We start from the raw sequence: 20,740 nt of genomic DNA on the forward strand, positions 1-20,740 counted from the left end.
GAGAACAACTCCCAGTACGGTTATTCGCTTCATGCGAAGTGTGATACCAGACTGGACTAATGCTATTGTTCATATCATGACGGCCACTTCCAATAGTGGTACATTATCCTGACTTAGCAAAATTATAAAGGGCATATGTCACAAAAGATCAAAAAATTGGATCTGCAAATAGAATCTTGATAGGTAAAATGCTGCCTGCAAATCATCATGATCATTTTTAATGCAGCGCAGGTGTCAGTTGAACAGTCATTTTAATCACCTATGATATAAATATTTCAAAAATCACGTTTTGTTCAAAAAATTACACTTATTAAGCTGATATATAACAATCAGAAATCCGTCAATCGCTAAACAACTCGTTGCACTTCATTCTGCGATAAAATAGTGATTAGTAGTGTTTCTGATAAAATAAAAACCTTTGTATAATATTTTAATTTCAGCAAATCAGTACCATCAAAGAAAGTTTATTTTTATCTTTCCTATTTTTTTGATTATTGACGGTTTACATTAAAACAATGCACTAATTTACTAACAGATATAATCATTCAATCCAGATACAGGCATTTATTTCTCGCTGTCTCCTGTGTAGATCTGTAAGTAAATTAGTGTATTATTTTTATGAAAATCTTCAATATAATAACAACAAATATAATAGATAAAAATAAACTCTCTTCAGTGAATCACAATAAAAAGTTATACTAAAAAACGATTTTAAATGATTCTTAAGAAAACTTCATAATAGTTCATTTAAATCGGCAGATAGAAGTATGACGTCGACAAAGTTGTTCTTATAAAATATGCTACAACTTTTCTCAACAAAGCGGACTTTTATATGCAAAAATAAGTAAAATAAAATTCATTTCTCATCTTTAGGTTGATTAATCGCAAAACCCTAACTTTTATAAAATAAAGAATAATTAACAAAATAAATTTTTTGAAGACACTACACGGCTCCAAAATCGATTTTTTTTATTAAAATGTTCTATTTAAGTAAAAATCGTCAATAACCAAAGAAATATGTGAGATAAAAAAAGCTTCCTTCGAAAAAACTGTTTATTTCATTTTAGCGAACAATATTGTTGCACATTGAAAAATTGCAGAAAACCGCAATAAAAAGTTAAATTAAAAAACGATAGATTTTTAGGGGTGACCTAGAGAAAACTCCACAAAAGTCCATTTGAATAGGTAGATAGACGCATGATGTCTTCGACAAAGTTGTTTTATTCAAAATGTGCTATAATTTTGCCTAACAAAGCGGATTTTCATATTTCAAAATGAGAAAAGTAAAATTCGTTTTTCACTGTTAAGTGGATTAATCACTCAATTACAACTCCTATAACATGGTCAATTATAATTGGAACAACTTTACTGAAGACACTGCACCTCTAATATCGATTTTTTTCGGTCAAAATAAGGCTGATACAAATTTCGAATTCTTTTTATGTCCAAGGTTATCAAACTTAGCAAAGGGGGTGGCATAAAATAAATAACACCGAGATGAAAAAAAAAGAAATATCTTTGATAAAAGTTTGTGTGCAAGTTATGACTTTTGTAACTTGCACTCAAATAAATGTTGAAAAATAACACTTTATTATTATTATTAGGGGCCATCCACATACCACGTGGACAGATTTTTAACGATTTTGACTCCCCCCCCTCCCCCTCCGTGGACATTACCCTACACCCTACACAAGCTTACAGTAAAAATACCGTGTTTTTACTGTAACATAAAAAACACGGTATTTTTACTGTAAGCTTGTAAACGATTGTTGTCATTACCATGTTTTAACAACGTTTTTTGTTGTTGAATCTACCACCGACAATAATTTTACCATGAAAAACATTGTCAGTGACTTCTAAATGTATGGGAAAAATGCCTGAAAAAATGCTGTTAAGATACATAACGCCCCCCCTTTTTCATGGTAAAAATGGCAAAAACGATGTTTTTTATTGTTCTGGACAATGATATTTAATGTAAAGTTGATGTATCTACAATGAAAAACATAGTTAAATTATGGTATAGCTATGTACAGTTACAGCAATTTTTAGGGTTTTTTTAATGTGTTTGTAATATTATTTTTTTTTCGGGTTGTCATCAATGATTAAAGAAATGCTCGTTTTTTTTTTAGTAAAAATCATATTTTATTCAATGTTTATAAAATATAACAAAAGAAAATTCCGAAATTCATTTTCATAATAAGAAACGCTTTTTTACTATGTTGAAAATCTCTTACATAACTTGTTTGTCTGCTGTTTCTGCTTAACCTAAATATTATTAGTCACATCTTCTTGCATCGTTGCTCTAGGCCAAACAGATTTTATGCTTACTTCCTTTTCAACGATTCTCGAAATAATGGCAAATCTTTTTTCTTCTACTAGATAAAATATTCATAAAAAATACTCCATTTACTGTTATCGGAATGCACTTGCGATACTACTTGGGTTCTACGGCTGAGAATAGCATTAAAATTAAATGAAACGCGAAATAAAAAAAATGAAACGATACTGAAGAATGTACTAAAAAGCTGATCGTCATCCACCACCAAAAGAAATCATTAAAGTCTGCTACTTGGAGAAAATTTACATGACAGAAATGCTTGATTGTTGTTTTCTGTATGTTAACTAATTCGTCTCTTCTATTGTGTAAGATACCTTATCTCTGCTTTTATTCTATTAGCGAAGAAATGTGCATCGGAAGAGCTTTCTTTCTAATAACAAATGTGATTAGTAAAATTAATATTGCAATTATTTTCATAGCGCGATAAAGTTGAATTCACGCTTGTAACTTACTTAAAGTTCTTAATGCTACTCGAAAGTAGAGCAGTTCGTGATTTATCTGTCACGTTGTATTGTGTTGTAAATTACTCATGCAAATTTCCGATGAGTGAACTTATAGAGTGCAGGCCACCGAGGATGGAAAAGGGGCGGAATTTAAAAAATTATGGCAATCGGGGCTGAGAAGTTCTCAATCAGGCTTTACTTTGAGGAGGTTCTGGTGTCCGTGGCAAGAGTTAATGCATGCACACACTGAGGTATCCGCTGGTGGCCGATGTTTCTATCTATTCTAACAAAAACAATTGTGTAGCATTCGTATGCTGCTCCTCATTCACTCTCTTTTTCTCTTCCTCTCGCACATTACTGTATCACATTAACATTCTTCCCCTGTTGTGCGCTGCTGTTGTACTGCTCAGCTAGCTGTATCGCGGGTCTGTGTGCATATGTAGATTAGTATCAAAAATACTTTTTTTTTTATTTCGCTTTCTTGCTGCGTTTCACTTTAAATCTCTCAGGTACTTAACAATTAGTGATGCATGCTTTTGCTAAATGTCTTTTTTTTCACTTCTTTTCTATCAATAAACTTGTTCTTATACACTATTTGTATTCTCAAGTATGGCAGTTTTATCAAAGGGGATTCACTTAATAATATAGCTCATCTATGCACTAAGGGGAAATATTTTCTTAGAATACTTGTAGAATAAAAGTACGTTCTATCGTTGGAATGTGGGCTTGGAATGTGTGAATGAATGTGGTTACTGTCATGGAATTTAAAATGTGGGTTCGACTTACAGTTTTAGCAGTATACCATAAAGTTTTTCTAACGCTAGTGTTACGCTTCAAAGTTACTGTTAATATTGCAACCGATGGATGATCGCTAAGAGCTATCAAGGAAAACTATTTTGTTGTACAAAAAGTTTCATTTTGTTGCGCTTGTTTGTCTTGTAAAGTACGTTCATTCGCTCCAAGAGGTGATTTAGAATCAAACGAAAAGATAAGTACACACGTTAAGAAGAAAAGCAAGATAAATTTGCTACTTTCTATTTGCTTTAAACGTATTTATGGCTTGAAATCTATTCTGCAGTAGAAACGATCTGCGATCTCGCTTGTTGACAGTCGCTTCCTGCAACAGAATTGAGCAAAACGAATTATTTACGGGCTACTTACACACGTCTTGAAGCAGAGAACGTGTTCTCGAATGCACATGCAATTGCCCAAAACATTCAAGTACGAATACTCTGAGATCTTGAAGTGGATGTTCAGCTTGTTTTGTTCATTGTGGCAATTAATCTAGGGTTCAGTGTAAATGCGTTCGATGGATGCGAAACAGAAGGCTGCTCCTTCTATAGAATTGTTCTCTCACCCACCAGAATCTCATGCCAAGAGGAGCAAGTTAAATTCTTGTATCATTTCTTCTCTTATATTTTTTCTGTTCTGCTAAAAATAAATAAATAAATCTAAACAATTAAAATGTGTATGCACTAAAAACTTGTAATATCTTAACTCTTTATGCTATTCATCTGTTCTACTCGCTTGTGAGTAGTTAAGTACTTGCTATATCAACAATTGTCGCAGGGTTTTTTTTACACATCCTTTCTCTAAACGTTAGATTGTCTCTTGTAAGGCACTGTCTCTAGTGATGCGGGGGAACGCTGCTCCTGAAACCCTGTCAAGGCTATACGCTAGTACGCAACGAGAATTCGAAAGAACAATCAAAGAAGGTGCCTAACAATCAGTGCGTCGGCAGCTCCGTCAGCGTGATATCGTAGAGGTCCTCCTCGTACTGTCGCACCTCCAGAATGAAGATGTCCTCGTTGCAGTAGTGTCTGATCATGTCGTCGTCAATTCGCGCCGTAATCCTGCAATGGAAAGTTCAAAAGGGTTGATGTGCTTAGTGATGGTACGAAACGGTATCGGCTAAGAAACTTGAAATGTGCGAGATACTGTAAAAGTGTTTGGATTTTATTTGCTGAAGGCATGCAGATCTGTGTTTGGCTTGAGAGGGGGCTGGGAAAATGGAGGGGGGGGGTCTAATCAAAGGTTGTTTCATGACAGTCGCGATATTTACATTGATGTACAAAAACATTGCTCTGTTTTACTAGGTGATATTTATCGTTGACAAGAAATAAAAAGGTTTTTTTATAAAAAAGCAAAGCCTTGGTGCTACATTCCGATTCGGAACTCGGCTTTCTGTTTATTTATACACAGACTTCGCAGCCAACTGTTTAGTGTACAGGACAATTGCGGGGCTAGCGCTACGATCCTACTGACACTAACAGTCTCTCACAAACCGAGATTCGAACCTACGACGACTGGCTTGTTAGGCCAGCATCGTACCTCGAAACCATCTGGGAGTTTTTCTATGAAATGCCATATATTTTTGAATATTAGAAACTAATCTATAGAACACCAACCTCTTAACATGCTAAAATTCTAGTACTATCGGATATCACTTGCTCAAATTGAAAGTACACTAAAGTCGCTATTTACGCGGGGGATACGTGTCGCGTAAAAAACCGCGTAAATTCCGGAATCCGCGTAAAAAAAACGCGTAAATTCCGGAATCCGTGTAAAAAGCCACGTAAACTCCGGAATCCGCATAAAAAAGCCGCGTAAAAAAAAACCCGCGTAAAAAACGCGTATAAAGCGACCTTAGTGTAATTCAAATACTCGAGTCGTAGATTAAATTTCAATGCGGCTTTCAAATTTTAAAACTGATCCTTATTTGAATTTTTTCTTTGGGGCTTGTAATTTTTGAAAATGAATATTCTACCCGAATTCTACCTCTATATATATTTCATTGAGCTTCGTTCCTTAGACCATTTTACGAACTGATAGGTGCCACGAATCCTGCTGATGTTGATTATGCTTTTATGTGCGTTATATCAGCGGCTCCGTTTCATTCATGAATTAAGTTCTATATTTTCGTTCTCTGATCATCTTTATTTGGTCGAGATCTGGTTCATTTTATTATTTGTCTGATCTGGTTTATTTTATCTATTTTGTCTGATCTGGTTTGTTTTGTCGAGTTTTGATTGAACTTCGGTGGGTGTTCCGTATTATTTAAATCAAACTTGTTGACATTCCGGTCTACTTATCCTTTGTTTCGACCATCTTTAAAAAACAAATTTTCTATTGTGATCCCACCAAAAAGGATCATAATAAGTAGCTTGAAACGTCAACAAATTTGTTTTGAATAGTACCGATTACCCAGCGAAATTCAATTGAAATGTTCAGCTATTCATGGATTTCTGATTTTAATATATCAGCTTGAAGAGTGTATTTCCCTGAGCAAAGTGCGACTTTTTAAAACTTTATATCATTGCCCTTCGTTTTTAAAATGAAGAATAAAATTCGCACTAAATAGCTTGAATGCCAGTTGGTACATGGGCGAACTGTCATTGTAGCGATTTCGAGCAGAATTCGAGCAGCTTTAATTGGGTTGTTTAGCTCTATAAGTTTTTTATATCATCTGAAAGATGAAAGAGATTTGCAGTTTCTAAGCAAAACGTGATTTTCAAAAATTTTCTATCGCTGTCCTTTAATTTTTACATCACCTATTCGTGGCCTAAAAATATAATAACTTCCAGTTTTTAAATTGGCGGACCTAAGAAAAAGAATAATTTATCCAAATTCGACGCGTTCGCATTCTATCGCTCCACACTGTTGCACGTTACATTTTTGGTTAGTTTCATTCGTAATCAAATCGTTCCGCTTCTGTGCGACCTTCTTTCAGTGTCATGCAAGCAAAGCACCACCGGGATCAGTGCCATATAGGGTATAAATTTAGGAGTTTCCAACCTGACAGCAGCTAAGCTTTCATGATTACTGGTTTCGTTTTCCTGGTTTCATTTCTCCGTGCAGTGCAGCATTCGTTAATACTTAGTGTTAGCGATCTTATAAAGTATGTTAAGGCGTTCAGGTTAGTGTACCCTTTTAGGGAGAAACATCATCAGATTATTTTGGTTAACCAACAATAGCACAGTAAAAAGCGATTAATCTAAGATGAGATGATGGAACAATGTTCAAAGTTTGAGCACAACTTTAGAAACTAGGCTTATCTAGGGCTGGTTGCTGGTGACGATAAAGTCTGAATGTAGGAAGGACAGAGATAGATCGGAAAACAACAATGTAACTAGAAGAATTGCTCTCGCTTCTCGTGTTCGAGATTGCAAGGACGAACAAAAACTTACCCTTTCTTATTTTTGCGATAAATGTTATTAATTCTGGACGTCGAAATTTTGAATTTATTTTCAATCTGGAATAGCAAAGAGAAAACACCATGTTGAGGACGGACAGATTTGCGGGAAGCCGGCCGCATTTTGTACCGCCGAACAAGTCGGGAAACGTTTACGACGGTACAAATCGGCCGCAGATTGGTAAGATCTGGTCAATCAAAATACTTTTTCGGCTCCTTGCTGATTTTTTTTAATCGGGAGAGAACTAATTTGGGAAGCTATGTGCCAATAATCAACTTTCGCGCCGCCTTTGGTTCTGATTTTGCAGGGATATAATGGGCCGAAGGGTGACGTCTCACCTATTATTGTAGGTGGGAAGAAAGAAACCTGCTGAACATACGGTATGACTATGATGAGTGATGTTAATGATCTAGCTTCCGGAATTGCATAGCCGGATTCAAGCCGCGTGTTTGCTGGTGTGCAGTTGAGTCACATTTATTTTTATTTTAATTGATTAGCATAAACCCAAAACAGAAGCGCATTCACAGTCGACCGGGAGGGTAACATATATTAAATAAGGGTAAATAGGGGAGAAGGAGGATGTTTTGCAGTGGTCTCGATTTGCTTGTTAATGCAAACCTTGGCTGGCAAGGTTCAGGAATTAGTGCCCAAAAATCGATGAAGGTGTGGAAAAACAGTATTATGAAACTGGGTGTCTTTTTTAAGGTTATGAAACCGCCGCAGTCTTAGTTCAGGCTGGTGTCCTCTAGTGTGCCTTAATTAATGATTATAAACAGAAACACAAAGCGGATTATTAAAAAATTGGTTATTGGCGCAAACATTTCCGATTGTTTTTTTTTGTCATTTGTGTTTTAACACTGCTGTCAAGTGAGAGCAGTAGGTACGCGATTTGTCCGATAGTTGAGCAATTACGCTCGTAGTTTCGATCATATCGAAACGGTCGAAAAATACTAGTTAAGGTTGGAATTCCGGAAAAAGTATTTTGAATTTCCAGAATTTACTGCTTGGATAAAGCATTTGTGTTTATGCGTGTGGGGGACACTGCTGTGTAACTTACAGCGTTCAAAAGTCCGACTGTTGACGGCGGAACTACGTGCAGGGGTGTGTAGACATCTTCGTTGTCCTGGCGGACGTAGAGCATTACCCGTTCACTGAGTGGCGGGGTCATCCGTTGTCGCTTGATCTGCGACCCGAATTCGGACATATTGCCCACTAGCGACCCGTCCATAATGATGCTTGGGTCCTTTTTGTCCCTTAAATATCAAAAATACAAACAAGAGAAAAACAACACGAGTTAGAAGCATAGTCAAGAGACCGTTTCTCCTCCAGCCGGTATCGTGGAGGGAGACGAAACTGGAATTTCCATCCGACTTTTTACTCACGTATTGACATCTGGTGGGAAATGGTTGTGGAATTTGAGCGTAGGTGTAGCGGGTTTGTTAGCATGCAGTAAAAACGGTGATTTGACATTATCGGATGCTCCGGACAGGGAGTCCCCATCATGCCCGTAGAACGGCAAATCCATCGAAGTAAGCTGTAAAGAGTAAGTATAGGTGGTCAATATAAGGGTTCAAATTAAGAGTGTGCTTCCGATTTTACCTTATCGATGTCTTCCGAAGGAGTAAACAGCACCGGTGGTTTCATCAGATCGCTCATTTGATAGAACTCCGACCGATCCACTACGGGATGGTATAGTTCATCTAGCTTTTTCCGGCCAGTGGCCGTCATCTTACGCTTCGCTGCTCTCCGCTCTTCGTCGCGTGTTTTACGTTCAGCACCCTGCGTGGAAAAGATAAAGGAAGGACAAAATAGCCGTTAGACAGCGAACACGACTCTGGTATGTAACACGGAATGGGTGGGATGAGAAGGAACCGTTCAAATGTCTCGACCACAGTGACCGACTTTTCCACCGGCATTATAAATTGTTGAACACGAGAATATGATCAGCATCCAGCGAGCAAGTGGCAAATGACCGCCCTCGCCGCGCAGCCGCAGCGCGGGATGTGCGACTAGCGCGTGGAATTCGCTGGGAACCGGTAAATGAACACAAGCCTTCTTAACAGATACAGATATTTTTCATTTTTATATACGCGCATGAGATTATAGCGAAGCTTATCTTCATTAAAAATGGGAAAAATATTGTTGCATCCTTTTGCACATCAGCTAATGTACAGACATGGGCCACTTGCATCGACCTGGACACTAGAGCTAGCTTCACGCTGTAGTCGGGCGTACAAAATGGAAATTTTACTCCGCTGTCGGTTGTAGTAATGGCTTTTCAAATGATTTTATTAACACGTTTTTTTTCTGCCCTAGCCACCACCACTGGGTACCCTTTTCTCATCTCTTCGGTCCAGCAGTATTTCAAAGCAGTGTCATTTTACTGTACAACACGACACGGTTCATACTGGGAAAACAAGTGTTGAATCAAAATGTAAAACAGAGTGAGCAATTCAACTGTTGGTGAATAAATTTTATAATTGAACGTATTACTTGTACTGGGTACCGTAATTCGAGGTTATTGTAATTGTTTTTTTTTACAGACTTCGATTGAGAGAGATTCCCAACAATCAACGGGTATCAAGAAAAATCATGAGCTAAATTGAAATCGAAAGTGCTGCATGATGAAAAAGAGTAATAGAATGTAATGGAGTTGTAAAAAATGTAATGGAAACTGTTCAAGTATGGGGGAATGAATAAGAATAATGAAAGAATAATGTTAATCAAGTCACATACATACAAATATCATAAAGTTTTAGAGTGTAACGGATGATTGATATAATGATTAAAATGATGTAAAAGGAAAGTCTTCGACCTAACACAGAGATGGCGTTGCAAATCGAAAATCTATCGGGTTGCTCGATTGCAGTCACCATTTTTTTTTGAAAAATTGCATGATATGTTATTAACTCGTTATTATTTCGGCGAGATAATTCGTGAATTTTTTGTTTTTTGAAGGCTCCGTATCCTAGGTTATTCTTGATTATTTTATGCGTAGTGTTATGACTCTTGTTTTTTTCTTTTCAAGAGCCATTTTTCTTGTTGACCGGGCTGGATTTTACCGCTATGATCACCGCTGCAGTCCGCAAACTCCATTTTTCACTCGGTTTCTGCTTGAGGACAAGCGTGCCAATTTCCTTGAATCGTTTGATTGTGATTAAATGTAACAGTTTTTTTCTGATCTGTATATTGCTCATTCGAACAAGATACAAAATGTTGATTTGTTCTCAACTTGAATCCATTGCAATTTTCCTCTGATAAAATAGAAACACTCGCTTTATCTCTTACAAGTGAACTATAAACATGCGTTGCTATCAAAACAAACATAGTTGATTAACAGGGTAGGCCTCCCGATGCGAAAAGAGGTACTCAAATGTGTGTATCACTTTCACGGTGACACCCTGTACAATTGATGCACGCCGCTCAGGGAAACAAAACGAGGTAATCACGCTGGAACATATCCAAAAATAGAATGGACACACAAGGTAGAATATTTATCGATTTTTTTTAACATGGTAAAACAATCAATAATACATTTACACTACACTTTTATTTCACTTCACTTTTTAATTCTATCACTTTTCACTTATTACTTGCAAATGCGCATTGCAACGCTTACATAGCGCCTTCTTCAGTGCTTAGATGGACTGCTGAGGAAATAGCGAACCCTTTAAATTTTATAGCTAAGTAGGTAAAGGAATGGGACAAATATTAAGTCAGAGAACGTAAACAACCTGAGTTATATTTCTTCAGCAGTCCATCTAAGCACTGAAGAAGGCGCTATGTAAGCGTTGAAATGCGCATTTGCAAGTGATAAGTGAAAAGTGAAAAGTGATAGAATTAAAAAGTGAAGCGAAATAAAAGTGTAGTGAAAAATGTGTGTCGATTCTGTCAACAGCTCGTGTAAGAATTAATGAATCATTAATGAACAATCAATATTATCGTACATTATTGGATAAACTGAAAAAGTGATTTTTCACCACGACAACGATTGACGATTCCATTCTTTCTGTTCGCAATACAACTAATAAATTAAAGTAATTGTGCAGCGAACTGATTCCTCACCAACCTCCGTATTTTTCGGATCCAGCCCCGAGTGGCTATTTCCTGTTTCTCCAGTTGCAACTCCACAGGGTGATCAGAAAGTTCGGATACAACTTTTCATCGTTGTGTAAGTGCACACCATGTGCGCTCTGTGTATTGGTGTCAGCTTTAACCGCATTTATAAGCTAACCGACGCGCACGGTTTGGACTTGTTGTCATTTGTTGTTTGTTCAATGAAGCAGTACCACGACGTCGTAGTAAAGTTGTTTGCAACCCGGCAACATGTTTCGGTAATAGAAACCTCACGAGCTAAAGCGGAATTACATTTATGCCGCCATCCGTCTGTACCGGGAAACAGGCTTGATCAAGGACCGTGCGAGATCAAGGCGGTCGCGTTCGGCGAGGACGCTAGCAGCCATTAAGGTGGTCGTCAATCAAGCAAGATTCGCGGGGTAACGGAGGCTAGACAGAGCCAATCTTATACTTTCGCGGCATGTTCGTGTTCTCTGATGACCGGCTGTGGGAAGCTCCCACAGATGTTTATTGAGAAAAACGTTAAAATCAACGTCGCGCACTACATGGCCGACGTTCTGGAGAAGGTTAAGGTCCCGGCACTTCGAAATCTCTACGGGAAAGAGCATTACGTCTATCAACAGGGTGGCGCACTTGTCCCTACGGCATCTCGACGACTGGCCAAGCAGAGCGACCATAAAGTGAGCACTATGAACCAATGAAACTGATTTGACGCCCCCCTGGTCATCATTGTTAAGTTTATGTTATAAGCATTTTTTAAGTAGTAGGCACTGCCAGGAAGTTTTTGAAAAGTTAATAAGCGCTTATGGAAAAGATGTAGAGACGTTTTTTAATAAAATACACTGTTCGTTCGCTAACTGGGCTGAGGGCCTAGCCCAGTTAACGAATGTCGCTCGCTAACTGGGCTGACATTTCAAATGTCGTCAAATATCGAGGGGGATTTCGATGTAATGGCGCTATGCAAAACTCTCAGCGAAAATTTGAAAATGTTTCAAATCAATACACTAAGAATCCTGACTGATGAACAGAAAATGAGAAAAAATAAATTATTAGCCTTGCGTGTGCTTTATATGCACTTACCGTTGCCTGGAAACATATTCTTTTCATAAAACATTTTTTTGACCTGGAAACGAATAGATAAACATCTACTGGATCGCATGTGTGATGACAACCAAAATCCATTGAACTGAAAAAATCAATCTCAATTCACTATTCATGTGCCCCTATCTCGTTTTGACACCAATATGCCAAACGCTGATTTTTGACGTTCATCTGCTTTTTAACTGGGCTATAGCCCAGTTAGCGAACGCCCAGTTAAAAAGCAGCCCAGTTAAACAGCACCCAGTTAGCGAACAGTTACTGTATTGCTTGTTCGTTAACATTTGTCTGATTTCGTCTTTGTCTGTCCGAGTCAAAGTCCGAAGTTATCCTGGAGGTTATGGGCAAACCAAAGGAACGCATCCCGCAGCTGCCGGAGCGAATTATGAAAGTTAGTGTTTCCGAGTCGAGCTTCACTTGGATGCAGAACCAGCTCCGACGGCAGACGATGCTTTCAAGAAGTGGAATCAAACCTACAAAAAGGTCAAGTCAATTCTTGTTGGATTTACAACGGATAAAAATTCCAATTTGCTCGGCAAAAGCAAACGGTAGCTGAAACTCTTTATGAAAAAAAAAAACCGTTTCGAGGCAAACGTTGCTAAGAAAGCAGCTAGCTTCAACTATTAAAAGATTCATGCAAACCCCACAGCAAAACGGGGTAGCTGAGCGCTTCAATCAGACGTTGGTTGAGAGGCTATGATCAATTCTGTCTAATTCAAAAGCTACGAAGATGTTGTCTACGGTAGCTTTAGCTGGAAACGTAACCCTTGCAGAGAAGCTGATGAACGCAAAACCAGACTTTAACAGGATACGGATTCTCGGATGCTATGACATGTATCTCGAACCAGCAGAGAAACGAAATTAGAGCCGATTGGCTACACTCCGAATAGATACCAGCTATGGGACAAATTGGCGAGCAAAATCGTTATTGCAAGAGACGTCAAATTTAACAAAGATTGTTTCCCTTACACTGAGACGGACTCACTGGTTCCGAACCAGTGGTTCGCAAATCAGTAAGTGGCTTCTTGTTCGAAGTTTACGGGCACAGTTTCACGGTCAAGCAAGAAGCAGGTGGCATTGAGCGCTGATGTGGCCGGATTTCTGGATGATGTTGGTGTTAAGATTGTGCAACCGGTGACGATCTATAAGGACAACCGTAGTTTCATAGGGATGGCTAGAAACTTGACATCGAACACCATTTCATATACGACCACATCGCAGCTGAATGTTTATAAACTGAACCTATTTGAACCGAAAAGCTGTTGGCAGACATCTTCACGAAGGCGCTGATTCGAAGACCTACGACGAACAGTTTGGCTCCATAATCGAAAGGGGGTGGCGAAGTAGGCACTGCCAAGAAAGCCTTGAGAAGGTGACAAGCGCTCATGGAGAAGATTTTCAGTTATTCCCAATGAAAACGTGCAATCATTGAGATTGTTTTTCGGCGAACTGTTCATGTAACATTTAGGTAACTTGCAAACTATTTTTAATAGAGCATAACTTTGTTTAAATTTGTCCATTTCTATAACAAATTTTGTTACCAGCATCAGGCACAACTTACTACAGCGCATGGATAAAAAATAGACAATTTGGCAAGATTTTTCTCTGCAATATCAAAATTACCAACAGCTTTCGAAAACGTCCACTGCTCCATTTTTGGCCACTCGCTTGGCCATTGCAATTCCATGATTCATAATTCTGATATTGGCCACATGTGAACAAAACCATTGTGGCGAATAAACGTTTATGCAAAACATAAAATGTAAGGAGTTTTTCGGGTTGTCATAAGACATCGCATGTGATAGTTGAAATCATAAAACAGGTTTTAGAAAAAAAAAAAAGATTGTATCACTACCGCACCGCTATTTGATATAAGGCGATGAGAGTGGTATTCTGTCTTACTTTTCTCAAAAGAATCCGTTCTTCATTTATTCAGATTATTCACAAAACTGTAACTTATGTTACCAAAACTAACGCTTCGGGCTCTTAACCTGGTGACTATAGTTGGCACTCGAGTTACCGATGTTGATGTTAGCAAATATTACGAATAAGCTTCTATGTGAAAAAAAGCAAAGAGCAGAACTGCCGCTCATAGCAAGTCCGTCCCATTTGCGTTTTGGTGCTGATGAGAAAACAGCAATTCTCGAGGAACATTTCAAAAGATAGGACTGACATTTGTAAACAAAACCCAATTTATGCGTATCCATTTAGAAGAGCTCCTTGTCTTTAAGCTTAGTGAAAAAAAAAATTGGTTTTGATTTTTATAAAAAAAATAGAGTATCCGAAAAAAACGTCCAATTTGAAAAGCAACACAATATCGCACAGCTTTCTGATTGGACCTTTTTACCTACTAGTAGGCCAATCTGTTATTCGAACAAAAACTTTGACAGATGCAGATTGGACCTCGCACTTTCAACTGTTGCAAAACATGTTAAAATTGTTTATCAGTGAAATGAAGTGAAGAAAAGGAAAAATGAAGTTATCTTCGTCTAAGCTTCAGTTGTTGCTCGGTAACTTGGAGAATTATTTCGGAATTACTTAAGTTATTTGTGATACTTTGTTTTGCTAGATGCCGCCAAGAGAATTGATTTGCGTCTTCGAAGTCCAAAGACCAGAAATCGCATGACGATTTTTATCGTGGTTTTAGTATGTGAGTAAATGATCTCTCCAGGCAATCAACTGATCTGGAAGGTAAAGGTTAATATCATAATTTATGTTAAGTTATAAATTGAAACTAACAATATGATCACAGATTGTGAATCGTCATTCGAGGCTCAGTATCAACCTCGGCCATGTCACTACCGTCCTACTAATGGAGGTTGTCCGCACGACGGTATAGGGACATATAACTGTTCCCCTTCTTGCCTCCATAAGATTGGTTCTTGTGATTGTTCATATAGTCACGAGTATAGCAAATTACGCAACGCCTAGACGAATTTGGTAAATCTAGTTTATTCTTGTTTATTGTTAGATACTAGATACTACATTATTATTTTTAATATGATTTCAGATGGAAATTTGGCATTGGAAACTACGCACTGATAACGAACATCTCGCCGTCACCGTTGTTTTTTCTCTCGCGATATTTTATATTAATAAATAAATAAAACATTCACCGTTTTGTTACCGTTTCTTAGCTTTTTAATCATTTAACTATTTCAGATATTTATACATCTCTAATCCTCTTGTATGAGCTTTCACTTATCATTTCCCTTCTTGAACCCTATTTCATCCTCTACGGTCATTTCACAGACGATTAAACCCTCACCACCTGCCATCATGTGGCTAATGGATTCCTGTTTTGATATACAAAAGAATTTGATGCAAGAATAATACTCGTTAAAAAAATAAAACTCCATGAAAAAATATTGATAATATTTTCATGGAAATGTATCTAGAATTCGAATATCCTATGACAATCCTATCGTATTATCGTTGATCATAATAATAAATTGGTTCTTGTCAAGCCTTTGTATCCATTGAATCAAAGGTTCAATGTGTTACCAATTCTAACTACAAGACCTATTAGATAGGTCCTATGTGATAATGAAAACAACATAGGTCCTATGTAACAAAAACATCAAAAAAACCTGAAAAAAAGCATAAAAACGTTAAAAAAGGTACTGGAGGTGAAGACGACGGACTTTCACTACAATAAAGATCATATACGTAATTAAATTTTGTTTCTGTTAGAATTGGTAATTAAAAAAGGTTTACAAAACTTCAAGTTCATTTTTCTCTGATTACCATCAATGTCAGATAGGACCTTTTGAAATGTTTCTCTAGAATTAAAAATCGTAACACTTTAAGTGAAATTTTGCACTCAAATGCTTTTTCAATCAAAACCATCAACAGAATTTAGTACTGCAATGACAATCTAACACTTTTGCATCATAAAACTTGCATAAACACCGAAATTTGATAAAAATTTATTGATAATCATAAGCTGGGACTCACATGCGATTACTTTTAGAGTGCGTAGCCAGAATGATAGCAAGTCAGTCCCATAGCCAGCTACGACCGGTGATGAAAAACAAACTACTGCAAATCGATGGCGGTGCTATAGCTTGCGTTTAGAATGAATCCATCGCTGGTCAATTCATAAATGACCTTCTCTCGTGCTTCATTAAACAAGTTTTTTTATGAGAAGCATAACACAATGTACCAACTGCTCAAAATAAAATTAGATTTTGTTTTTACATTTGATACTACTGATAAATTCGAAATCAGTTTATGTGTAGGAACTTGTTCTAAATTTTCCTGAGAGCGGTCACACGTTCGTGACGGCGGACAGCTTCCACGTAGCAGTGGAAGCAAATATGAAAGAACACCTATAGGAAAATGTTTGCTCCGTTAAAAACGGCTAAGTAGCGTACTGAAGTATTTGATATGACTGACAAATTCTTCAAAACGAAATTCACGACAATAATTGAACAATTCTTGCCCACGTCTTTTCATAAAATACGGATAAAATACGGAAACTAGTATTTACTAGAGAATGCTTTAACTAACAATACAGTGACACACCTGAAGCGTTCACTGTCAACAAACAACAGCTGAAAAAAGCTACTGGTGGAAACTTTGTCTTGAATAAAAACATTGTACTATCACCTAGAGCCACACGATGTAGAACGCGTAAAATTCAATCAAACCTCCTATCGAATATCATTTGGTACACCCAATTCTAAACCTGAAGACCATACGTTGTGGTAAATATCACATTTTTCATAATCATTGTTGGCTGTGGGGTTAAATTGCAAAGATTTTTGCAATGGGACCGACTTGCGATCACTTTTGCTATGGGACAAACCGACTTGCTATTTTTTTCATAGTTCCTCAGAACAAAGTATTCAAAAATATTTGTTTCATCGAAAGTAGATATAAAAAGGAACAGATTCCATAAATAAACTCAAAATTGACAAAAATGCAATTGGGACGGACTTGCCATGAGCGGCAGAGAAGCTTATTAATATAAATCAATGACAGGCGAGATATTAATGTAGATCAATGATGTGATGTCAGTGTAACTCGAAGTAATTTGCGAGCTATGTTTGAATATAATATTGTTATTTAGTTTGAATACCTCAAACTAAATAATAATATTATAAATAATAATGTTATATTCAATATGACGAGAATACTCGTTACTGGCCTTTTAGTTAGCCCAATAACGAGAATTTTCTGCTGATAAAATATATCTAGATGGTAGAATCAAATTATAAAATAAATTCGTGTGACATCAACTTCTTCGCAAATTGGCCAAAATAGAAGCCACAAGTGGCCAATTTAGAAATGCTTTGGCCAAGATAGGAGCCAAGAGAAGTATTTTGGCTGGAGAATATGTAAACAAAATAACAAAATTTAATTATTTCAACTCCATGTTAGTACAAAATGTAGGCGAATTTATTCGATTTTCCCGTTGAACTGATTCAAATACGTGTTTTTCGAAGGAAGAAGGACAAATCTCTCTCGTACATAACATACTATGGCTATGGTTTGTTATGTATCTTGACAGTATTTTTCCAGGAATTTTTCCCATACATTTAGAAGTCACTGACAATATTTTTCATGGTAAAATTATTGCCGGTTGTAGATTCAGCAAGCTTATAGTAAAAATACTATGTTTTTTATGATTACAATAAAAGACATTGTCCATTTACTGCTCTTACCGCGAAATACATCGGATTTTTCCGGGTCAGCAGGCAGCTGGGTTCAACAATTGATGCTTCCAAACGATTTTTTTAATTGTTTTATCGTTTTCTAATTTTCTAGTCAATTACGCCCTGACGTACAACTGGGAGTGAAAAAAAGTTCTCAGTTAATTACAGCGCCCAACTGTGCTAAAGCCAAAAAGGTATAAGACAATGATTCGGCTGACTACCTGAATTGCGGGTCACTTAATCTAGGTGCCTGGTGGTTGGTGCTGGCTAAATACTCCAAACAAAGCCGAGGAGATGATGCTGGGCAATGAGTGTGGCTAATTTATGATTGTATTTATTTCCACCCAGCAAGAAACAGTTCCATTCATCTGGGCTGAACTGACCGAGTGGAACGACGTTTTGTCTGAGGATCGATTGCACACTACACCACAGCTCGCAGTCCCGAGCCGGCAACAGAATACGTAAAAGATTTTTCATTCATGCTGTAGTAGTTCCGCAATTGCTCGTTTATTTCATTCATCCGACGGGGCACGGAAGGCACGAGCCTGTCGAAGCATATTTTTTCCTGGGCAATTTGCACTCACCATTTGAGCGTGGTGCTGCGATTTTTGTTTTCGAAGAGGCGCACGGAATAAAAGCATTCCTCTCAGAATCTAAGGACGCGTGCCAAGGTATCGTTATCAATGCCAGACAGAGGCCGGTCGGAACGATAGTTTGTTGTTTGGATGTTACAAAGTGCTGCTCTGTCGGTTCCCGTTAGATGGTTAAAGTTTTACAAGCATGTGCTCGGTTTTTGACACTTACCATGCTGCAGCGGTGTACTCGTGAACTAGAATTAGCCATGATTGATGGGGTATTAAGTGAATGACATAATAAAGGCTGTTTTTACGACCGTTATCAAGCTGCGACTTTGTTGTAATGCATTGCATGCCTTACGGAGACGCATCGTTCGATTAATTCCTTTCTTCCGCAATAAAGGGACCATTAGCGATTGTCAGTTATGCCGGGCAATTTTCGTAGCGTATCGCTTAAGGTAATGTGGGTGCAGACCGTGGTTATATCGCGAGAGATGCTTGATTATATCACTTCAGAGAAAGTGCATCCGCGAATACTAACATGAAAGTACAGCGCTCCGGGTAATAAATGTAACTGGACGTAAGTAAACAAAGCTGGCTTGCACGTAGATCGGATGAGTAAATGAAAAGAAGTTTACATATGGACCTATAAAAGTTATTTTTCTCTCGACGGCCAAGTATCATTTGTTCTTTGATGTGGTAAATAGTGGTGCAATAAAACCGCAAGGTTGCAACAATTCTGAAGAGTGGTTAAATTGCAAATTACAGCATAAAATATGGAATTGAGACAGTAGTAGCTGATGATGACGATTCCTCAGTTGGAAACCGCATAGTCATTAAGGCATCCGTCCAGATTTCTACCGGGGGCTCCACGATTTTTTATAGCTTTAAATTTCGATTAGCGTAGGAGCCGACCGAGGAATCTCCTCTTTGCTCGGACAGGGAGCCAAGCGAGCGCGACACTTGATAAACATGCAGATAAAATTCCCGTTAAAGACATCGTAAAACTATGCACGCGGACACAGATTTTGCCTTCTTCCTCTTCCTTCTCGGCTCATGTAAGCCGGGTCCCCATATCCGCTATCAGTGAGATCTTTGAAATTTTGAATAATTAGATATTAGGTCGCATTTCCCACATGGCCACAGTCGTACAGCGGTTGACGGACATAAATTTACACCCCATATTTTCCATGGACAACTCTGACACGGCTTGACGTAGACCCTGAGGCAGCTAATGTCATTCCACCTGTTTTCGGGTAGCGTCCCGCCCCACGGCCTGCCGGTTAGCCACCATGACGAGCCAGTTTTTATGTTTATATAATGCGCTCGCGAGCTCTGATTGTTCAATTTATGGTCCCGTATTGATGGCCAGTTTAAAGTTTCGAAATGGCTGCCAGACTCGGCGGTCTAGCGGTTATCAGAGGCTCATTATCTAACACGAGTCACCCGATAGACCCCGAAACGAAACGAAATGAAACGGAACGAAAATATATACGAGCGCATTAATCATATGAATATTTATATGCCTAAGTCGAGCTCGTTTGATAGCGCAAGTCAAGTCAAGTGACCATTGGCCAAATGCGACTACTTATTGACAGCAACTGCCAGCGTAGTGCGTTGCAATAAACATCAAGGACCACTTGACAGTTGGTGATTTTGACAACGTGTCGAAATTGAAACCAGTTGCGTTGCATACGCAGTTTGCCTGGCGAACAATACATCTTTTTAATCTCGTTGATTATGGATCAGTTCGGAGCGTAGAACTGCAATCAATTTCGTCAAGCAGCCGCTTCGTGTAGTGCGTATCCTTTGTATACGCGAGGCAGCGGCAGCCAATTTCCTTTCCGCTTCGTTACATGAATAATGGGATTTTAATAAACATTTACGGTATTTTTTGTTGTGCCGGGGCCCGAATCCCGGGGAGAAACCGGGCCCATAAACATTAAAAAGGTTTCTTTGTACATTTTTGCGCATGATGCATGCGCGCTTCCATGTTCCTTCAGCGTACAGTTTTTTTTTCGCTCTCAATGCGAGACATGTAACAGGCATACATATGCATGCACACAATTATTGGCAAACATGAGAATTATGTTGTCTTACATTCATCATAATCATCGTCTTCTCTTCGATTCGCAGCAGTGCTTCCTGAGCCCCGGAGAAAAACGGCAACCACACGGTAGGACTTTTAACGGGAGATGCCAGGTCGATTTTTTTAAATAGTTATAGAGCGAATTTGAAGAGTCTGTGTAAGTCAGTATTGCTTATTCTAACCTTCGTTAGCGCTCGATCTTTAAAACAAAACACTAGAGTAATCTAATGCTGTGGGTGTAATGAGTAACAATTATCTTCTACTTCC

General features: G+C 38.1%; 1 protein-coding gene across 4 annotated transcripts in view; it reads right to left on the bottom strand.

Moving 5' to 3' along the window:
• Positions 1–2,177: 2,177 nt before the first annotated feature.
• The window catches only part of LOC129721416 (protein grainyhead), a 425,349-nt gene continuing 406,786 nt past the window's right edge, over positions 2,178–20,740 (bottom strand). For 2 of the 4 annotated variants that reach the window (XM_055673955.1, XM_055673953.1), the window contains 5 exons: positions 8,574–8,753; positions 8,357–8,508; positions 8,032–8,227; positions 6,969–7,033; positions 2,178–4,634 (listed from right to left, as the gene is read on the bottom strand). In XM_055673955.1, coding sequence (XP_055529930.1) covers positions 4,508–4,634; positions 6,969–7,033; positions 8,032–8,227; positions 8,357–8,508; positions 8,574–8,753 — 720 coding nt within the window. In that variant the 3' untranslated portion in view covers positions 2,178–4,507. The remainder of the gene's footprint in view (positions 4,635–6,968; positions 7,034–8,031; positions 8,228–8,356; positions 8,509–8,573; positions 8,754–20,740) is intronic. The other 2 variants (XM_055673957.1, XM_055673956.1) reach the window with 2 other exon arrangements.

This window comes from Wyeomyia smithii, chromosome 2 (genome assembly GCF_029784165.1).
Source record: "Wyeomyia smithii strain HCP4-BCI-WySm-NY-G18 chromosome 2, ASM2978416v1, whole genome shotgun sequence".
Taxonomy (NCBI): Eukaryota; Metazoa; Arthropoda; class Insecta; order Diptera; family Culicidae; genus Wyeomyia; species Wyeomyia smithii.